At 41.0% G+C, this 16,846-nt stretch overlaps 2 protein-coding genes and 2 long non-coding RNA genes across 4 annotated transcripts; 1 reads left to right on the forward strand and 3 right to left on the reverse strand.

Moving 5' to 3' along the window:
- Positions 1-473: 473 nt before the first annotated feature.
- sosie (oogenesis-related protein sosie) lies at positions 474-4,961 on the reverse strand. The gene is made up of 4 exons (XM_020957292.2): positions 4,299-4,961; positions 2,930-3,076; positions 1,634-1,810; positions 474-1,398 (listed from the first exon to the last, which is right to left on the reverse strand). Exons 1-4 carry the CDS (start codon positions 4,441-4,443, stop codon positions 1,307-1,309), a joined length of 561 nt encoding a protein of 186 aa, XP_020812951.1. The 5' UTR covers positions 4,444-4,961; the 3' UTR covers positions 474-1,306.
- A 247-nt stretch (positions 4,962-5,208) lies between these two features.
- Positions 5,209-6,306, reverse strand: LOC147644134 (uncharacterized). The gene is made up of 2 exons (XR_015271045.1): positions 5,862-6,306; positions 5,209-5,738 (listed from the first exon to the last, which is right to left on the reverse strand). It is a non-coding gene; the product is annotated as an uncharacterized LOC147644134 (long non-coding RNA).
- Positions 6,307-11,868: 5,562 nt separating this feature from the next.
- Positions 11,869-13,526, reverse strand: Sec13 (nuclear pore and COPII coat complex component secretory 13). Its single transcript, XM_020957145.2, has 2 exons — positions 13,124-13,526; positions 11,869-12,747 (listed from the first exon to the last, which is right to left on the reverse strand). The coding sequence occupies exons 1-2, from the start codon at positions 13,408-13,410 to the stop codon at positions 11,955-11,957; spliced, it is 1,080 nt and encodes a 359-aa protein (XP_020812804.1). The 5' UTR covers positions 13,411-13,526; the 3' UTR covers positions 11,869-11,954.
- Positions 12,741-13,504, forward strand: LOC147644135 (uncharacterized). The gene is made up of 2 exons (XR_015270999.1): positions 12,741-12,985; positions 13,049-13,504. It is a non-coding gene; the product is annotated as an uncharacterized LOC147644135 (long non-coding RNA).
- Positions 13,527-16,846: the final 3,320 nt, after the last annotated feature.

Raw genomic sequence — 16,846 nt, forward strand, 5'->3', positions numbered from 1 at the left:
TTATCCTCATCTCCTCCAGTAGGCGACTATTTGACTATACGATGTATACCATATAGAAAATAAAACCCTATAGTTACAAAATTTAATAAAAAAAAGGATGGTAATCCGACTAATCTCTTGCCATTGTAATTAAATTAGGAATATATTAATAGTGTTCGAGTTTCTATTTAATATAAGAGAATAATATGATATAAATAAATTATTCAAAGGTTCCGAAAAATTGTATTCTTTTTTCAGTTGGTTTAGAGTTTAATCATAAATTTATTTTAAAATTTCAATTAAATTAAATTCAATTTAAAGGTCCAATTTTTAAACCGATGCAATAATTTAAATAAATCTAAAATAAGCCAGGCAAGTAAAAATGTGTAAGCCGCTAACAATGCTACTTGCCTTTGCACAGCTATATAATCACCCAAAGAGAACATAAATAATAAAATAAATAAAATAATAAAACTCCCAAATACAAGATATTATTTATTTTCGAAGGGTTTTATTAAATAATATAGATACCAGCTACAGAGAAAACGGTTTTAATGGATAAAGTTCTTTAACCAGGCCTGCTTCTGAGTGACGCAATCAGTGATCAGAAATCCCTTGTGCAACGGCCTTGAACCTTACTTTATTATGAATTAATTATATTTTATTTATTTCATTATTATTATTTTGTTCTGTATTGATTGTGGGCTGTGAGCTCGTAAAGCTATTTTAGGTTGGATACATACAAAAATTAAAATGTTTCACATTTGTAATTGCGATGTCAAGCGATCTGAATCACAGTGCTGCAGATAAGTTTGCCTATCGTTATGTATAATTTCCGTTTTTGGGGATTCTCGTTTATTATTCTTGGACACACGTACATATAAAATTACAATAAAATGGTGCAAAACGTTTCCTCTAAAGTTAATTCTGGTTGACTAGTGTACGGGGTACTGACTAAGGTCGAGAGGGGGGATCTATAGAAAACATTTATCAGATAATATAATTATGTATATCGTTGTATAAATATAACGCAACTTTCCGTGAGAAGCGAATAAAATTGACGGTGGTATATATGAAACTTATACAATAGAACGACCTTTAGGCTAATGGCGACTGAACTTTCCTACTTTCCGCATTGGGTTTTCTCCATTTCTCCGAAGACTTTCCTCTTCTGCTCTGTTCACATGCAAGGGGGACAGGGGCTGGGGCTGATGATGTTTGGTTTCTGTTGGTTTCACTGAGGCACATTTGATGGATCACTAGGGGAGATAAACGCCAAACTACGACTCCGAACTCCTACTCCTCCTCCTTCTGCTAGGGTCGCCTCCTAGAAATGCTTTCGCATTTGGGCGGACACCAAGAAGGGCGCCAGCAGGGAACAGATCGACATCAGGATGTTGACCAGGGCATTCAGATTGGCTGTAAGTCGGAGAGACATGTTAAGGTATTGAATAGTTTTGATATAGTTTTGATATAGGTAAACAAAATTAACAGCTTTTTGTATATGAAGAACAAACTAAAGTTTTGCAAATATTGATAGATACAAAAATAATTTGAAATAGAATACCAAATAAATAATATTTTGTATAAAATAATATAACCTCGATAAGGAAATTAACAAATATTATAAGAAATTAAGTTTATTTGGCAGGACCTCCGCTGCAGATGTCGTGCAGGATATCCTCCACGTAGCCGTTATCGTTGTCGCACAGGCACAGCTTGGTCTTGCTGGACATGAACTTGGACACGCCGATGGTGCGGTTGCTGTTCTCGAACTGGCAAACCATTCCGTCCTCGCAGTCGTTGTTGCTGTTGCACTTGTGACGCAGGCCTATAAGCAGCCAAGGATACAAGAAAAACATATCAAAAATACACAAATCCAAATAGCAGTTTCACATTCCTTAATCGATGGCTACCGAGAAACCCTGACAACTCTCACACCCTTTCTCTTAATCCTCCGGACGAGGATCTGTCACTTGGGGAGTAATACCGACGGCAAGATTCTAGAGGCCGGACATGTGCATGCAAATGTCGCATATGGCACTTTTCTCGGGGCTGTGCATGTCACAAATTGGCACTGCGGCGATGGCGATTCCCATTACCATTTGCTTCCCATTTGGCCGTCTCGTTTGGGCCCCCAGTCGCAATCACGACATCCTAACATAAATCCGACATCGACATTGCGCTGCCATAAAGCGAGAGCCTTTCACGCCGCGTTGGAGTATGCCCTGCCGGCGGGGCAACAATGGAGGGCGCAGGACCCAAGGATCCGCGGAGCCAAGACGCCGAGCGAGCAGCACAAGGAGAACAAGTGTGAATTGCGCACGAAAACTAAATAAATAAGAACGCAAATAGCGGGGCAGAGGGAGCGGGTTGAGGGGGGCCCCGGCATTCTCCACCTGGATGGATGCTTTGTTTAATTCTCATTTAGGCGGCGCCTTGGACACATCACCTGCAACTCATCCACCTGGCTGCCACTTGAGGCACATCATCACAGAGGAGGCCTCCAAGAAAGCAGCGGAGCCTCTTAAATAATAAATGTAATGTGCATGTCTTAGCAATTAGTTGACGTTTTGTTGCCTGTTCTATTTCCAGCATCTAGCGAAAGGATTCTACAAAGAAATCCTTGGTTGTGTAGAGAACAAGACAATTTGGAACAGTATCTAGAAACTTGTTTTCTAAACCTTTTTGTGGAGTTGTTTAAAACATTTAACAGCTTGATGTATAAATTCCTTGGTATATTAATTGTTATGATTTTTATTTTATATTTAAATCCCTAAAACTCCTTGTATATCTATATAACTAAGCGCTGCTAAACAGTTGCTTTGTTCATTTAAAGTAAATATTAATGGAACCGATTAAGAGGTCAACAAGTAGAAAGTTGAGTGGTAAGTAAAGTCCTTATATTCTATTAGCATTAAAATATAAGAAAAGGAATGCTTATAATTACCTTTTAAGACATCCGGACAATTGCCACCCACGGGAGCTGTATCATCGCCGCAAAGGCAACGCAACTTGTAGTCGTTCGGATCCTTGACGCAGCTGGTGCGATCTATCGCCGTACAGTCATCATGGGCGGAGCACTCGCGTCCTTTCACTGCAAAAGGATAACAAGGCAAATCAGCAGGTGGGGGGTAGGGGCAAGAGTAAACAATTGGACTATCAGTTTGTTTGACTAATTGCCTGCTAATTGTGTGACTACCATGGTCCTGACCCGACCCACTGCCGACACAAATCATCGGTTTGCCGGCCTCTCTGCACACAATCCTGTTTGCCAACTCCAATCACAATCCTATTACCAGGCCCGAGCCCACTCCTAATGTCCCTGATTTGTGTGGAGCGTGGGTTGTCATTGCACTTGAGTGACTTGTTTGATCAATGCTCGATTTGTGTATTAGTACTGTGTTCTGTGTCGTGTCATTCAATTCATTGCTGGCTCTTTGCCATAATTATTATTCCATTTATCTGTGGGCGGTTGCTCCAAAGTCAATCGAATGACAAATGTTTGGCTCAAGTCAACTTTAATTAATGCCTTTCATACTATTAGCATCTATTAAAGTGTCTTAATTAGCGATTGATTATGGATAATAACGAATATTTTGAGTTCTTTGATTATTTATGTTCAATAGAGTTGAGTAAATATGATTAAAGTTTATATAAAATCATTTGGTATGCCTTATTAGAAAGTTTAATTTAAAAGTTGAATACTAAAGTATTTTCAAACAATTATCGTAGAAGCCTTAATTTAATGTTTCAACAGCTTGAAAATATGTTTGTTCTTAATTGAGATTGCTTAAGTATACTTTATGGTGAACCTTCAGCTATCTTCTGTTTTTACTTTGTTTTTAAAAACAGTTTTTGAAGAGTTTTCCTATTTATATAAATATATTTTACTACTCCGAATATTTGTTGATGATTGAACTTGTAATACGGATAAGAAAACTATACACTTTATATTAAAAGGCTTGAAATCATTGAAGGCACTAATAAATCAGTAAAACACTTATTATTATTCATAATATTAATAGAAGTAAAGTCTTGGGAGTCCATCTTAACAAATAAACAAGTAATTCAAGTGAAATAATATATTTTATAAAATAAAATTAAGTACCTTAAGTCTTCAAGTTCTTTTTCAAAATTTATTCAAAAACTGTAGCCATGCTTCACGGAATAATTAACCCCTACAAATTCTCAGGTAGTGAAATTTTTGATGGTGAATGTAAAAGTGTCAGAATCAGCTCTTGACCTTGCCAACCTGGACTTCGATTTGATTTTTTATGGCCAACCCCCAAGGGGACCTGGTCGAGGGCTTTGCTTACCCACTGGAAGGTGCGTGGGCGGCGGCCCGTTGTTGGTCTTGCCGAAGGTGGTCAGTGCCGTGGAGCTGACCCCGAAGAGGATGATGAAGATGCCGAAGAGCATGGTCAGGCTGCCGCATTGTGTGAAGCGCTTCAGGGGCTGCATTGTGGAGCGAGGGTGTTGGCTGGGAAATTAATCGGGTTTCGGGTCGAGATTTTGAGACCAAGATAGAGATGGAGCCGCTGCTGGTCTCCCCGGAGACGATGGTAATTCGGGTGTTATGTAAAATTCACGCGGATTACCGACGACTTTCTCACGCACTTTGCAAGCTCGAGAACTGCCCAAAAGGCTTTAAATCGGTTTCCCTAACGTCTTTGTTTTCCTTTACTGGTTTCGCAAGGTAATTTTATGCAAATTTTCACACCGAAATTGTTTCCGTTTTGGAAAGAAAGTCCGTTGCAAAATAAAACCGCACGAAAGGCGTCACTCCGACAGAAATCTCTTCAACTGTGTGAGTATTTGGGGTACTTGGTTCGCTTGTATCCTTCTCGATGGGGTCCTGAGGTCCCGAGGTCTAGAGGTCTCGAGGTCTTGAGGTCTTGAGACGGTAGCTCCAACCAGTCGCCTGCGCGTTCGAAATGCAAGTGAAGAATTCGCGGCGCACACGGAGCTTAAGTTGGGGCGACGTCGCTGCTGACTCGCTGGGCTACTTGGCGCTCGCGCACACCATCGCCACCGACAACCCACACACACACACACATACCCAGTAAGGCTCACACCCTGGCACCTGCCCATCGTCTTCCTTGAAGCACCCCCGAAGCCCCCCCGCAACTGCTCATCAGAGAAGCGAACCCCATTCCCAAAAGTCAGCCAAGTCCATGGCGTTACCTAGATACTCTTTGCCGAGGGAATTATAAATAAAATGTATAGTTATGAATTTGTATTGAATTTATTTCAATTTGTCCAACTAAACTAACTAGAAACTAGTAAGGAAAATCTTTATTACTTATTTTACGATATTATATTCATTACACATGGATAAAAGTGTATTCTAGATAATCAGTTTTCTCTAAGTTGTGCACATTAATTTGTCTAAGTACGTCATTGAACTTGTTTTAATTATCAGATATTTTGGCAAAATACAAATTGGAAGCAAGTAAATCCATGAAATTTGGCTCAATCTCAGCTATCTTGAGTTTTGCACAAAAAAACACAATTATTTTTACGCACTATCCAACTCAAGATGAGCTTAAATAATTTCACATATTCCAGGGCATCCATAAAATCCGATTCCAGGCGGAGAGTAAGTCACCTGCCTCTGCCTGCATGCATAATTAAGAGATCCCCCGGGCCGGCGAAGGGTATATTCCACTACATTAATGCTCCGCTTGGATGAGAGGAGGCGGGCAGATTTTGAACTTGCCTAGCGGCTGGATGGCTCCGTATAATTTTTGGGCGGGCTGGATGGATGGGTTCGGCATATATTGTTGTATGGTAAGCAAGCTCCGACTGCGACTCCGACGCACTTGTAACTGCCTCGTCGTTTCGTGAGCGGGTTTTGGTTAACGAAGATGGATTTTTACCTGTAGTTGGTAGTTGTTTAACTTTGGCTTTGCCTTCGTGCAGTAATATGTGGTTGTTGCTTTTGTTGATAGTGGTGGTGGTAGCAGCGACCTCGTCTCGTCCTCGTCGTGCCCTACGGTGTGATGGTGTGCTGTGTGTGTGTGCTGTAATAATGACGGAGGCATTAGAGCCATTGCATAGCCTTCTTTTTGGGGCCCGCAGAGTTTTGGCTCCAACAATAAAGTGTAACATTAGCACGCACCAAAAACAACAACAAAAACTGGTTAGTCAAAGGCAAATAGTTATTTTGGCCATTATTCCACGTCGCCCTCGCCCTTACATGCTGTCTACAACACTGAGCTACAGGGTGACATTATTGTAGTTGTATCTAATTTATATCCCATTTAAATATCATTTCTTAACATCTTTTTAGCAATTAATTTAGACAAAGTTTAAGTAAGCTAGTTATATCTAAGCATTACCTCTCAAAACATTTTAAAACTATATTTAGCTTTCAATGACACGATTTTATCCTTTGAGTCTCTTAAGTTGACCAAATAATTAATGTTAAACTAGTAACATAAAGAAAATACTTTCTTTTGTAGTCCAGTGTTAGTTTTCTCCGGGTGGTGGTTCATGGCCCTAATTACGTTTCTGGAAGTGCCCAGATGAGTGGGTTGCTTGTTGCTTACTACTTTCAGCTTTCAACTCGCAGCACAACTGAAATCGCAAAATATCCGCACACCAAAAAGGTTGCAAGCCACGCCCCCAGGCCAATTTCACAAATCACTATTTAGGTGGATATATCGAACAGCCAAAAAACAGAAAACAAAACGGATGCGGATACGGAACTTTCGGCCATGTCTGCCGTTGTCTCTCAAGCCCCCCCCTAGCCCCCTCTTCTCTTCCAAACTGCATGTTACCTCAAAAAGGAACACCTTGAGGTCAAAGTGAACCTTAGGTACAGCTCGGCTCTGACATGAAACATTTGCCCAATTTGCTTACACAAATTCCATTCGTTTATTTTTGGCCCTTTTTCCGATTGTGGAAAATGTCAAGCTCCGTGGAGGCAGGCTCCTTATCTGCCGCCGCGATCGCCTTATAAACGATTGTTTTAATCGCTGCGACAGCATAAACAATTTTCCCTTAACTAAACGCGCGCCATCGCAGCGAATTCATTTGGCACACGCACATGGCGAACGGAAGGGCTTTCCAGAAAATATTCACACAAATATCGGTGGGATATAAGTAATTAGGATACGTTTCTTTTCGGGTTCAAGGACCATGGGTGTGAAAGCATCATCATGTACAGGGTTTCTTATGTTTAGTTTCTTAAGAATTAAAGCGTGAATAAATGTAGCTTAGCTTAATTTTAAGTCTAAACTGTCTTGAAATTAATTTAAAATTTTATATAGGTAATTGCCTTATAGTTGTTTTTCAACTTTACATATATTATTTTGCGAGTATTGTTACGTTATATTTTACATTACATCGTCGGTAATTAAAAAAATGTATCTTTTCTTTATTTTTTATTTTATTTTCTCTCTCTTTACGATGACATTAATGAATGCGACTTAACGATGATTTATTCCACAGTAGCGTTTACGCAAATCCTACGAAACGGCGTCATTTATGCAATACACAACTTGAAATACTTGTAAGTAAAAATAAATTTATTTAATTATTATTTAGGCGAGATGGCATGCCGGCAGCTCGATTTAATTCGCCATGCGGCAAAGTCTGATATTTATTTCTTGACATTATTGATAAATGTTCTTGGGCACAGCACAGGAACGGAAAACGAGCAGGAAAATTATATAGAAAACTCACGAAATCTTTCACCCAAATCAGAGAGACTGCAGCGAATCGGAGGCACCGCCTAGGGGTTTTCCCGCGTAAAAGCTTCGTCCCTTCAAGAGGCGATTGTAATTAAAGAACTAATTCCCTTTCAACAATCTGGGCGTCATGTTTTTGGTCTTAACTGATGATTAATTAGTGCGGCAACTGTAGAATTTCTCCGTCTAGGGGCCGAACTCGGCGATATATAATTTTCTCACGAAATCTCATCGCGGTGTACTCATGCCTAGAGGTCATCATATTTCTGCTGATTATTACTGCGAGTCCGGCCCCATTCCGCATTAGGTTCTTGAAAAAATGCCAATTTAGGTCCTTTAATTCCATATTATGGCCACGTCTAATTGCACACACACATGGAGGGGCGCAGAGACTGTGCCCCGCATGCAAGTTTGTTTTCGTGCGTTCCTCGACATGCACACACCAGCAACCCCGAAAAGGTGGCCAAGGAGGAGCCCTCGGCGAAGTCCGGAGGAGGCCAACTTACACTGCTGCCATCGAGAGTTGCATGCAGGACGATGGCCAATACTGGCTACTTGTTATAGCCTTGTCTCTGGGCCAACACTTGACCAAATAACCTTTCCATGACTTTCCCAATTTATCATTCTCCATTCCACTCGACCGCTAAATGCAGGCAAATGCATGCCAAATATACGTACGTATTCACATATGTACATATATGTGTGCGGATTGCTTCAAGTTCATTTGTTAATGCATACCTTGATTTTAGCAAGCGAGGCGACACTTTTAGGGGACATTTTTCGGTCTGCCTTCGCCTTCGCCTCTGACTTTGACTCGGACCGCTGGCCGTTACGTATACGCAGTGAGGTCTGCCCCCAAGAGCAAACAGCCCAATTCGCATGTCATGTTGGCCGGTCTGAAAAGAAACAACTCCGAGCGGCTGAAAACATAAAAATAACTGCGAAATGCTAAAGCTCACGAACTTATTATAATAACTCATGCGTGGTTAGGTTAAGACGTCATGGCCTAAGCCGAAGAGTCCTTTGGGGGGATTATAATTAAGCAACTGTACGATGTGGTAGTAAAAAAATATAGGATTAACAAGGGAAATAAGGCAATAAGCTATAAATTTAAAAATATATATTTAATTGCGCTCTGGGCAAACACTATAACTGAGTTCTTAGCAAGGTTATTAAATTTACAATTAGTGTTTTAGTTTCTAAATTCATTTTTTAACTCAATGCAAGCCATATTTAAAACTGTTTCATGCGTTGCTTTACTTTAAATATGCACTAAAGTAAATATGACAAAGCACTTTTCAGTTTAGACTTTATTAGTCAAAGAATATGCCTTATATTGCATTCAATAATTACAAAATAACAACACAGCGGTAGAACGAAACTCTCTAAATGCATATGAACAGCCCCAAAGCACATAAAACCCTGTTTATGGAGCTATTAACTGGGCCCGAACAAGTAGCACGTCGAGACCACATCGCTACACCTGGCAGTGAACAACCTACATATAGTCTATAGACTATATTATAACCCGAAAAAACTCCGGATTCCCATTTAATTTTGATGAAACATGACGATTCCATTGACCTATCTAAAGGCGAAACCCAAAAACTCATTAGTGGCGGCGTCATCGTCGTCGGACGTTATTCATTACTCACCCAAAGTTTTTTTTTTTTGGGAAGGCAAGGGGTGGTACAGTGCCCGACAAATATGCAAATTTACGCACATCAAAAAGTGAAAGTTCTACTAGAAGGGACCATAAAACCCGAGAGCCCAGTAATGGAATGGAGTGTACTAGGACGAAAAAAAATCAATGCAGGCCAGCGGAGCAATGTGGCCAGTAGAAAGAGATGCCTTCAGCGCTGGAGAAGGTCCTGGAGGAGTCGGAGGGGCTCCGGCTTCCCGCGGGTGGAACACGATTAAACCGCACTGATTATGGGTTACGACCATTTCTTATGGTGGCCCAAAAGCGCCAAAAACTTCTTCAACAAAATTGCCCCAGCCGAGTCCTCGGCCATTGATGACGGCTCCGTTGCACGCAATCCATGACATCACCAACGTGGTCGGTCGGGCCTAGTTCGGGCTATCGTATCAAAATATTGCACCTCCCAAACTGACCCACAATTACTTGGAGTGCTCACACTTTTGCTCTTCGAGAGGGTTAAGGAAGTTGGGGTTTCCGCACCGCAACCATGGGGACACCAGTAAAAAGTCATAGAGAAACCACAGGAATTCCAATGCACCTCACTTAATTATTCTAATACTTTTTTGTGCTCCTCAAGAGCACTGAACCTGTCTTGGGAGTCCGGGGCTCGACGGCTTGAGTGACATTCCTTAATTGGAATTCAAATTAAAAAGTGCCTGCATTTAATCGCGTTTTCACTTGTATTATTAAAATGCAATTTTACCGGACCCGGATTTTCTTGGGCGGCGTTGAGTCCCGCTACGATTTCCCTGCCGGACATGCAAACTTCAATTGTTTGTCATTAGGGCCAATCTCGGAGTAAATGCCTGACCTTTTGCCTCACCGCCTTGGGTTTTTAAATTATTGGGTTTTTTTAATTATTGAATGAGTCAGTTGGGGAAGAAGTCCATAATTGAAACTCTGCAAGGTCATCTCGCAAACGTTACTTTTATTTATGCATTTAAAACTACAATTATTGTCCAAAGGGAAAGGTTCTTTAAAATCAATTTTCTGGCTTCATTATAAATTTCTTTATAAAATCCACCACAAGAACTAGTATATAATATATAGCAATACTTTCCTGAAATTACTAAATATTTAGAGGCTTTAATTTATTATCAACTGACACATAAAACACACACCATTTTAAGCAAAAATATATTACATGAAACTATCTACAAATCATAAAACTTCTGCTTTGTAAAATCGTTATGAAACTGACCTGTTATAAAAACTAAAACTATGCAAATCTAATGTATGGCAAAAGCTGCCAATTCTTTTCATATCTGAAGACAAAGACTTAAAAGTTGGTCTAAAAAAAGGTAATTCAGTATAAGTTTGGGTAATCTATCTAATCGATAAATAATTTTGACAGCTACATGCACTGCATATCAACTGATACATAAGACATACGCCATTTTAAGCAAAAATAGATTACATAAAACTATCTATAAATCATAAAAACAGGAAACTTCTGCGTTGTAAAAATTGACTAATCTGTTATTATAACATAACTTGATAAGCTAATATTACTTGCAAAATGTATGGCAAAAGCTGCTGTACTTAAAAGTTGGTATAAAAAAGTTAGTTCAGATTAGTTTGGGTAATCTAATCGATATATAATCCTGACAGCTACATGCACTGCCAGTGCAGGCAGTCAAGTGCTTCGAAATGAAAAAGTTCTGAAAACCGTGTAAAGCGAGATAAGACGGTTAAGGAGCCCCAACATGCAGTGCAGTGCACCCTTCCACAGTAGTTCCACCTTCCATCATGGGCATTAGCTTCAGCAAAATGTTTATTTGTTTGTTTCGCATTTTATCGCGGCACGTGTCCCGAATTTACTCGAAATGGGTAACTTCCGCTCCCATGAATGAAAAATTACTTACCACGTCTAAACACCAGCTCCTTCTTTGTGGTCAGAGCTATGGCTTTCATGGATTTTCAATTTTCGCACCTCCACTGCGGCTCCGAGACCTGAAACTGCGCCTAATCTATGACTAATTATCAGAGCAACTTAAACGTAAACGCAAGTCAATGTACCATAAAAGGAGGTTAATTCTATGCAATTTCGCAAGGAGCCCGTGATTACTTTTCCTTCAAGCAGACGTATTAATTACAAACCGTAGTACATTAGGGCCCGCGAACTCTCGAACTCAGAGCCTGCGTAATGCTAATTATAAGAAATTAAAGTGAGCCAAACCAATCCTTTCTAGAGTTGCCAATCAATCTGCTCAAAAAATAAAGAAAAATACTTTTTAACATAGTATTAAAATAACTTAAATTAGAAGTTTAATAATATTTTCCAGGTATTCTAATACTCTCGGGCTTTGAAAAGTTAAAGTTACAATATAAAGGCGTCACTGTATATCCATTTATACCTTAAAAAATGTTATAGAATTATCATCATCCATATTAAAGCTTCAACTTGGATCTAAGTTGCAATATTAGTCCTTCCAAGTCATCAGTAGGCTCATATACAAAACAAAAAAAAAAACAAACAATAACACAAACTATAGGGCGAACATTAGATTGTATATTTTATAGGTATTTTGTAAGATAACATTTGACCACGACTTGCGCTTGAAATACATACTCTCTCAGTTTGAGAGCTGTGAGTTGGAGAGGTTCGAACTATGTTCCGAATCCGAAGAGGGACCCGGATGTGAAGGCGCTTGCTGCTGATGCGACTGTGCCTGTTGTGACTGTGTTTGCTGCTGGGTGTGGGAATGGGGATGGTGCGGTGGCTGCTTAGACTGGATGGCAGTGCCAGACTCGTAGTTGATGCGTATCCATTGGCCCTCAGTGTTCTCCTTCCACAGCGTGACATTGTTATCGCCCCCAGTGACGGCCAAAATGTTGCCGGTGGTGGACCAGGAGACGCTCCACACAGCATCCTCGAATGTGTGCAGCACACTGGAAGTCCACTGTGTCAGATCTGCATTGCTGCTCCACACGATCACGTGGCGATCCTGGGAGGCTGTAGCGATCTGCGACCGATGCAGGCCAATTGATGGCGCCCAGGCCACATCACGCACCCAATCGGAATGGGCCTCCAGGCGCTGCTCCTCCACCCAGCGATCGTTCTCTTCGCGCCAGATCTTCACCAGGTTATCGCATCCACCGCTTACCAGACGCTTCACGGCCGTCGAACGCGAGGTAACGCGCTGGTCAAAGGCCGGATCCGGAGCCTGGGCTGGGCACCACGAAATCGCATTCACCCCAATGGTATGAGCATTCGGAATCTTCTTGGCGTCCCACACACCATAATCTGTGTTGCAGGTGAGCACCGAAATGGAACCATCCGAACTGGCGCAGGCCAGCACCAAGCCGTATTCAGATGGGCCAAAATCCACCGAGTTTACAGAGGAGTCGTGGTTGCTGTATTCGTAGCTGAAATGTGGCAAGCACAAAAATTAGATGTGTGGCAGCCATTGATTGATAACAGCATAAATATACATATGTCCCACATATGTTTGTTTATGCAAGTATGGGTGAGTGTGTGTTGTACCCTTTACCAAAGTATGATTAGCTGATAAAAATGGAAAGTTATGTCAATAAGAGAATTAAGTACTTTACGTATAGAGTTTCAAGTTAGTGAAATCTTTTGGAGCAATGTTCTTCTAGATTGGTAAATTTCATTAGTATCGTAAACCGTTAATGAAACAAATTTTGATCAATGGGTATCCCGTAGTCGTTGCTCCCCTCTGACTGTGTCACCCGTTTGTGTGAGCGAGGTTGCTGCTGATGTGTGCGTGACTTTACTCACAGCTTGGTCCAATCGCGGGGCGTTGTAGACTTCCAGACGATCACCTTGCGGTCGTAGGAGCATGAGGCCAGGATGTTCCCGAACTTTGGATGGGCCCATGCCACCTGCCACACTGGTCCCTGGTGGCCTTTGAGCTCCGCCAGCGCCTTGTTGTTCTTGCGCGAGTGGAAGATTCGGACGCTGCCGTCCGAGGAGCAGGTGGCCAGCAGCAGGCCGTAGAAGTCCAGGGCAGCGTGGTGGACCATGTCCTCATGCTCGGTGTCGATTTCCTGCAGCAGGCTCACCATGTTGCTACAAATTCGTTAGTCCAGTCGCCAAATAAATTAAATAAATGCAAGTCGTGTTTTTTTCCGGCGCTTGACGTGGAACTAGAGCTGCAACAACACCGATATCTCCATCGATACTATCGGTAGCGTCAAAATGCGATGCATCGATTATTAACTAATGTTGAGTTTTGAATATAAAGCATTATTCACGTTTTTAATAAAAAAAAATTAAAAAATTGTATTTATTTATAATATATTATTTATAATAATAAATTTAAATTGTCTTTTCTGCAGCAATTGAGAAAATACTTGTTTGCGTTGCCAGACTCACAGAGAATATTCTATATTGAATATTACTTCGGTAACGGAGAAGACCTCCAGTGCTTACGAAAAATTGTCAAATCAGGCTCCCGTCCCTAATTTTTCTGTGGGAGAAACATCGAAAAAACATCAAGAAAGACTTTAGAACAGCTCTAGAACAGTCAGCTAAGAAGAGCTGCCAGACTAATGAAGAGGAACAAACAAGAAACAGGGTGCCTATGGTAAATTATACAAGTCTAACAAGCGAGCACCAGGGGCGCTAAAGTATATGTAGAAGTGGAAGTGGCTATTACTTCTCTATGCAAAAGTTATTCTGTTAACTTTCATAAGTACAAAAATTATATAGGGAAAAGATTAAAATATCAGTTAAAATTTTCAAAACCCTTTTTATATCAATCTGATAAAACCAAAAATGTTTATTTTTCAGTTAATTTGTTCACCAATTTTAAAATGTACATTTAAATTTAAAAAAATATACAAATATACAAAATATACAATTTTTTTAAAGTTAAGGAAAAATAATTATCAAACTAAGCTAAACAAAAAAATTTTATTTGTAATATCAATAGACACATTTATGGAAAGATAAATTAATTTGGGATCAATTAATACAAGATACATTTATTGAAAGATAAATTAATTTGGTGATCAATTAATACAGTTTCACCAAAAATTAATACATAAGGGAGATTCGAGTTGGCTTCGACTTTGAATAGGATCCGCATCCTTAATTCGAAAAATTCCCACCAGCTACAAACACATGACCGTATACCCGCCCTACTTGTCACTGCTGACGTCTAAATATTATTCCCAATTAAAGTCATCGAGCGCCTTAGGTGGCCCATTCACAGCCCACAACCAGTAACCACCCACTTCCACTCCCACTGTCACAGCCTCCCTCTTCCACTTCCTTTCCCTGTGCCAAGTATTGTCCTTTGCCAAGTATTGTCCATGTATTGTCATGAGTATATAGCCCAGCACTTCCCTCGTTGTTTGTTGCCTATTATTAAAATAATTATTTCAATAAAGGGGGAAAAAGAAAAGCACAAAACGGCCTGCAACAATGGGAAGCGACAGCCACACCACCCACCCCACCCCACTCACTCGTCCTCTCGAGCAAACCCCCTTTCGTCAGCACAAAATCTCTGCGGCGCACACTCACGTGGGGAAAGCGAGCGCGAGAGAGAAAGAGAAAAGGGAGAGAGACTTCCAGCCGGCTCTCTAGTCGCTCGTTGCTTTCTGAGTGGAACAACAGCCGCCATTATGTTTTAGCCACCCCACACCAACCACCGCCCACTCTCTGGCCCACTGTGTATATCCTTCTGTTTATTGCCTGCCCATTGTCGAGTGGTTTTTCTCCGGGATGTCCTCGCAAACGTATGCTTTAGCCAAACACTGCCGTTTAAACTTGAAAGCTTCAACAGAAACAGGAGTTAAAAAAAAAACAAAAGGGACATGTCCTGCTGAGAGGATACGTCGAGGTCGGATTATAATGAGCGTGGCGGTCGCGTGGCTGTCAAACATTCCGCATCATTTGCCATAGCCGGAAGGCGTATTTCACACGACAGAGATGAAAAGCCAAGACCGGCGACAAATTGAGCGGCAAATCAAGTGAGTTTTCCACACAGCATCCGGGAAATTTCGAACGGAAATGTAGTGCAAACTTACCGTCGGGAAAGACCTGGCGCATTTTCAAATACGATGTGGTCAGCCGGATGACGGAGGCCTTGTCCAATTGCGAAGTAATCGCCGCTGGCAGCGGCAGTAATTTGGCCAATTCACAGAACTCTGTGTTTTCCTTTTCACGTCGCGTGCGAGCCGCATTATTGCTTTTCTCCTTCATGGCACACGTTTTGGCTATATCTGCAAGAGATCAAACAACACATAGAGTTAGTACTGGCCCAAGAATTACTCGTTAAAAATATCTAAGAACCGACCATGCAATCTACTCTCATAACAGTCCTTGCGCACTCTGCGATGGTTGGTCATGTTTCAGTTTTTCTTTTTGTGTTCTGTCTTAAATCCTTGCTAAACAGTCGTCCTGTGAGCTGTAGCTCATATCCCTGCAATCACCTGTTTGCAACTGAGATGCTTTTATCCCAGCCAAGCAGTTTTAACAGTTTCCGAGCAGAGATCCTGGAAAGGATCCCGCCGTTCCTACCTGATCTAGGGAAAACACGCCATTGGCCGAGATGAGTTCTACCTGTCTACCTGTCAGGGCAATTGACTTTTCGCAATGTAACTAATTCGGCAAGATCCTCAAGAGAGAATGGCAAACATATTGGATGACGTTGTTGCCATCTCACTCGACCTGACCTCTGCATTCAACAGGTTGACTCTGGCCCACCACAGGAGTTGACTTCTATCTACATACATATTATTCGTTTATATGTCTCTGTATAAGCACATAAAACACAAATGATGACACGCACACACAGGAGGAGCGGTTAGGAGGTTAGGACTATATACCATACATTTGGGATGACCCACAGTCAGCATCTTGCCATTGATAGTTTTCGAACGTGATTTTGGCGCAGTTTTGCCAAAATCCGAATCATGCGAACTCCTGCTGCGCTTCGCTTCCCATTGAGTCGATTTCCTTTGGGAGTTTAAAGAACTTGGTTGTACTACAAGGAATTTGCACTTAAATTCAGGCTTATTGACACAGGACACGTATTTTTAATGCAGTTTATAATGCACATATCTTCCTATTAAATTGGACACAATGAAGATCGATATTTCCCATTACAAAATTTTAAAGAATTGCAATATATGTATATTCGTTAGCTTCACTACTTTCGGAGTTTAATAAGTCCTCAAAAAAATACTTGATATATCACTAAGAAAATGTATGCACTTTATATCCGCGATTAGCTTATATCTGATTTCTATTGCCAACTTGACCATACACAATGGCACTATACAAAGACAAATGGGTAAAAGTTTAATAATAAAGTCAACACAAATCTTCACACTGAACTTGAACTACAGAGCTGTGGCGTGCAGGGAGTGACCCGGAGGAAGACGCTCCGTAGGGACAGCAGGTTGGATGTTTCCCACGCTGCGGACAGCAGTGGGAACTGGAGAGTCCATAAAGCCATTAACGATACACTGGACGCTGGGCCGATGCTAATGT

The sequence above is a fragment of the Drosophila serrata genome, unplaced genomic scaffold (genome assembly GCF_035046125.1).
Source record: "Drosophila serrata isolate PLE 108 unplaced genomic scaffold, ASM3504612v1 contig_228, whole genome shotgun sequence".
Classification (NCBI taxonomy): Eukaryota; Metazoa; Arthropoda; class Insecta; order Diptera; family Drosophilidae; genus Drosophila; species Drosophila serrata.